This window comes from Notothenia coriiceps, unplaced genomic scaffold (genome assembly GCF_000735185.1).
Source record: "Notothenia coriiceps isolate Sejong01 unplaced genomic scaffold, NC01 NC01_scaffold00018704, whole genome shotgun sequence".
NCBI classification, from domain to species: domain Eukaryota; kingdom Metazoa; phylum Chordata; class Actinopteri; order Perciformes; family Nototheniidae; genus Notothenia; species Notothenia coriiceps.
This window is the reverse complement of record NW_011351405.1, coordinates 304-5,282: the sequence shown is the minus strand read 5'-3', so window position 1 is coordinate 5,282 and position 4,979 is coordinate 304. Positions and strand designations below refer to the sequence as shown.

General features: G+C 53.0%; 1 protein-coding gene across 1 annotated transcript in view; it reads left to right on the top strand.

Moving 5' to 3' along the window:
• LOC104951205 (ceramide synthase 2-like) overlaps positions 1-4,430 on the top strand; it is a gene marked incomplete at both ends in the record, with an annotated part of 10,031 nt that extends 5,601 nt beyond the window's left edge. The window contains 1 exon segment of the mRNA XM_010777841.1: positions 4,320-4,430. Within this exon segment, the coding sequence (XP_010776143.1) occupies positions 4,320-4,430 (111 nt within the window).
• Positions 4,431-4,979: the final 549 nt, after the last annotated feature.

Below are 4,979 nucleotides of genomic sequence, written 5' to 3'. Positions count from 1 at the left end.
CAATTATTTTGGACGTTCCCGAGCGCCGTAAAAGAGACAGGCTCTATGCGAGATGTGTCCCAAAATATTTATTGGGTACTCGGCGGCATATTTGGGAGTACCCCTGTCCGTGACGTGTGTGGAGGTGAGTAGGGGGGACTCCGGACATGTGCCGGAGTACCTACTGGTCGGCCTCACTTTGCCGTCGCACACCTCCCGAAGGAGCCGTCGGGAAAGCCGGAGTGCCCGTCGCCGCCGCTCCCCGTTTACCGGCCCACCGAGCAGTTGGACTGCGGTAATGTCGTGTAAAGTGTCTCTTCGTCTTGCCCCTTCTCGTCATAAGGTCCGACTCAACGGGGCGCCGTCGCGGGCGTCGCGGTCCCGAGCCACGTCCTTCGGACGACCAAAATTGATAGCCCATTAATTGACCTCTCGAGGCCGTGGTACGTGCTGGTAAATGCCGCTGTAGTTGTCTCTTCGGAAGAGGGGGGTCGTCAAGGTAACCCTATGTTCTTTATGGGACCAAGTAAAAAGGTGCCTGTCACCAGACGCGCACAAATGGGGCGATAAAAGATTTAGAGCCTTTTTTCTTGCCCCCTCAGCGGGGCAACGACATGTTAGTTCCCACAACTAAGCGTGTTCTGTGTCCGGTGCCGATACCTTCGTCGGATGGAGGTTTAGACGGGTCCCTCCTCATGTTAAGACGCGTCGAAAGACTTGCGTCGGTCCGCCCGAACGACAAGACCGCGCGAAGTGTGTAACAACGAAAGAGTAGTCTCCGTTACTATATAAAAAGGGGCTCGCCTAACTTTGGTTCCCCGAGCGTCTCGCGTGTCGTCGGCACAATCGCTCCCTTCATACCTCTGAGTCCCGGACACAGGTGTGCGTGACCCGCGTAGGTCAACCCTAAACGGAAACCAACAATGCGCGTGATTCGTTTCGGGGTCAACCTTGGAAAATCCCTGGTCCAAAAGTGGGGAAATTGACAAAAGTCGGTTTCATTCATAATTGGAAACCGAGATAGTCGGCTTTTTCCCACCTCCACTAACAGACGAGAAGACACCGAGCTAGTACGGAAAGGCCTAGGTTCCCTTCTACCGTCAAACCGCAAAAACGGTTTCCGTAAGTGTTCGAGAAATCTAGCTCTCACTATGGAACTACCGAAAGAAAAGGGGGAGGAGTGGTCCAGCCTCCTCTTCGGTGCAGAGTAAAGGAGACCAAGGACCACCGGCGACAAGAACGATAAACACCGCGCGTGCCACGGACACGCGGAAGAGTCGCGGACACACGTAATATCTCTCGCGAGCTAGCCCGTTGGAGACAGACCGTGTTGCCCGTAAGTGTGACCGACACACTCGACACGAGTGTCCGTACAGAAGGAGGCCCCCCCCTCGGGGGCTCTTGTAGTAACGCGTGCAGGTGGGTCTCCTAAAAGGAACAGGTGCCGAACGTGCTCCTTTACAGTCAACCCCTTCTATAAACGTGACACGTGAACCAGTCTAGACTTGGCCTCACCCACAACAAATGACCTGAAGGACACCCAACGATCGAGATACCAACCGGTATTGTTTTGTGGTACCAAGCTTGTATTCCTACGAGCTATTCACATGCAACCATGGTCTTCGTGGGATCCGTCTTTCCCAAGGTACTGAGCTAAACAATTAGCATAGTAGCCTGAATCGGCATACCAAAAACCTGTGAGCCCCATTGCTCTCCCGCCTCAAACAGTTGACTAGTGGTAGACCACCACCTCAACCAGCTCACCGCCCCTTCGGAGACCTATCTGGGACCATCCGGGTTTGCACATCAAGCCCAACTTGACCCTTTGCAAGACCTCCTCCGGGTTCAAGTCCTCGGAAGGTTGAGGTGTGGAGGCCTGCCTCGAAAAGCCCGTAAGGACACCCTCAACCGCCTGTAACTTGGTCCTACCAGCCACACAGTTTTCGAGATACGGCTTCGCGCCTCGCCCCTCGACACAGGAAGATTCCCAGAATCCACGGAGTTCCCCCGCCATTGGGAGCTGGAGGACCACCCTGTGGCCACCAGTCCCTCGCATGGCTGACTTCTTCCCTCCGGAGTCCCTAACCAATAGGCCCCCTGAGGAAACTCCGTCAACGTTTCCAAATGGCTGTCGGGCTTCCGTTTTCGTCCGAGGTCGGCACGGCTCAGTTTTCGTCGCCGACACCTCTTCAAGCCTTCTTCTGTACCCCTTTTTCGAAGCCCCGCCGTGGTTTTCAACAAAGACCTTTGACAGGCTAACCGATAGGTTAAAACCAGCAGGCTTCTGCAGGGAGCCCTGCTGTCTACTTAATCAACAGATTAGTGGCAGCCGGCTTAATTACCGGCTCCGCTTCCTCGGAGGCTCTCGCGGAGCCGACCAGGAGCGGGGGAGCCTCACTCCCATTTGACTCGCCGCCGGGAGACCCTGTCTCTGGGGTGGCGGGGGAGCGGAGACGTGGGACGGAGCCCCTGCAGCCTCCGGGGCGGTTGCTGTGGGCGTCTCTCCGCTTGCGGCCTCCTGTGGCCGGCGTGGACGCCGCGGCTGCTGCGGGCGTTGGTGCCGCTGTGGCAGCTCAGCCGGCTGGAGCCAGCTGTACATGCTGGTGAATGCCGTCCGCCTGTTCCGCGGCCGTCTTCATGGACTCCACCATGGTGTTGAACTGGGGTCCGAACAGCCCGTCCGGGCTGATTGGAGCGTCCAGTAGCATTTTTCTGGCCGTCTCCGTAACAGGCTCCGCAGCACTGTGGTGACGGAGAGGGGTAAAGCATGTTCGGCCGCCAAGCTGGCACCCTGCTCCGACTCTGTCTCCCCCGTCCGGGGGAGAGGAGGGAGGGGAGAACCGAACGGTAAACCGTGGAGGGAGGCGGGGCAGGAGTTGCTTCGGACTCCTGCCCGGCACTCTGCCCCAGGGACACGAGGCCCCGTCCGCGGGCTCGTAAGCCTGGACGGGCCAATCGTCCTCCTCGGCCACAGCAGCAAGAGTGTCCGCTCTCCGCTTCCTGTCGCCCGAGGGGAGACGAGCGCAGTGTGTGCGCATGCTACCTGCTGGTTTAGAGCCGCGTACGCGTGCTCTGACCCCAGGCAGGATTCGCATACTGCTTTTATCTCTGCAGGTCATAACTCATTATGAACCCAGAGCCACAGGAGGGACAATCACGGACGCAGTTGCTGCTCATGATGATTCTCAATTGCTGTGCTTCAGTAACTGTGCTGGTTTGCTGAAAAAAAGAGGGAGCAGATTGCCGGGCCTCCTTCCTATTCATACCGGAAGGAGGCCCGAGGGTGGGGCCCACCTTGCGGGTGGGCGTGGACTACAAGTGTTTTAGTGCAGGGGGGATTACCCAGTAGCGATAGACTTAGAGGGCGAAGCCATATACGAAATAGAACAGCAAAACAAAACCCATTACCAGACAGACAACACTAAAACCGTGACATAACACCAAGATCGTGACAGGGTTTGCAGTTGATGATAAAAGTTTCCAGAGTGGGAGAACAGTGCTGCAGAATCAATGTCACATTGTTGCACCAGCCACTGTTAGTGTAAAAACATATTCCTCCACCTTTTGATTTGCCGGAGAGCTCCGTGTCTCGATCTGCTCTGAACAGCTGGAAGCCTGGAAGCTGCAGCGCTGATTCTGGGATCGATCCACACAACCAGCTCTCAGTGAAGCACAAAACACAAGATGAAGAAAAGTCTCTGTTTCTACTAACCAGTAGCTGAATCTCGTCAAGTTTGTTTTTGATGGAACGCACATTAGAGAGAAATATTCCGGGTAGCGGCGTGCAAAGTCTGCAGCTCCGGAGGGGAACGAGCGTCCCGGCTCATTTCCCTCTCCTGTGGCGTTTCGCTGCACGGATGCAGGTGAGGGCACCTTTTACAAGAATGTCCGATAATTCCACGGGAAAAATGAGAAAGTAATCCGCTGAAGTTGTCTCTATAATGTTTAGGAGCTCGTCCCTGGTGAAAGAGTTTGGTGTACTGTATAAACACTGAATTAACGCACAAAATAAAGCGTACCAATACACCGAAGCGGCCATCTGCAGTGCCATCTTAGTTGAGATGACTAGGATGGAGAAAGTCAGAGATCTTCTGGTGGACAGGTGGAGTTTGATAATGAAGATTAATTGTGTAGGAGTCAGCCCCATAGTACTCACCTTGCTAACTGGATTGCTTGCAACACCCATCCCTCACCTCACTCTCCAAATAATGACTTCCTGATTCTCTATATTTTGGTGTTTGCAGAATCATTCAATATGAATGTAGAACATACAAATAAATTCATTTCAAAGTGTGTTTTAATAAGTGGTGTACTAACAATACACATTTTTTTTTGTCTAGTCTGCGAAAGTATTCAACTATGCCAAATGGGAGAAAACCTGCAAAAGTGTTTTCGTTGTGTTTGCTATCGTGTTTATGGTAACACGCCTGATCATCTTCCCATTCTGGTAAGTTCATAAATGAGGTGTACGTGTGTTTGTCTGTGAGAGAGATGTTTATACTGTATGTGTATGTGGACCCCCTCTGAACACCATCCAACCACTCTAATCTCATCATAGCTTCATACATGTTTTGCCTTAAGGAAAAGGAAACATTTACATATACATTACCCATTCATAATGTTTGCCTTCATTATATCATGATTATTGTCCGGATCCGGACCCAGACGCCGACCTATACGGACCCGGACCTATAATCAATACATTAATAAGGGATTTCAATTTTGACTGGGCGATTCTATTTTAACCGTCACCGACAGGGGGCGAAAGAGAGGAATGAGCGATACAGGGAGAGAAACACAGAAGAAGAGATGAGAGCGCGGCAGAGAGAAGCGGAGAGGAAAGTGAGTGAAGAGAATAATTAGCGAAACAGGGAGAGAAGCGGAGAGAAGAGTGAACAGGCGTGTTAGCGGCAGACAGGGAGAGACAAATAATTACACATGGCGCTCTCCAAGAAGAGGAAAGTGGACAGTGAGAACAGAACTTTTAACCCTGAGTGGAC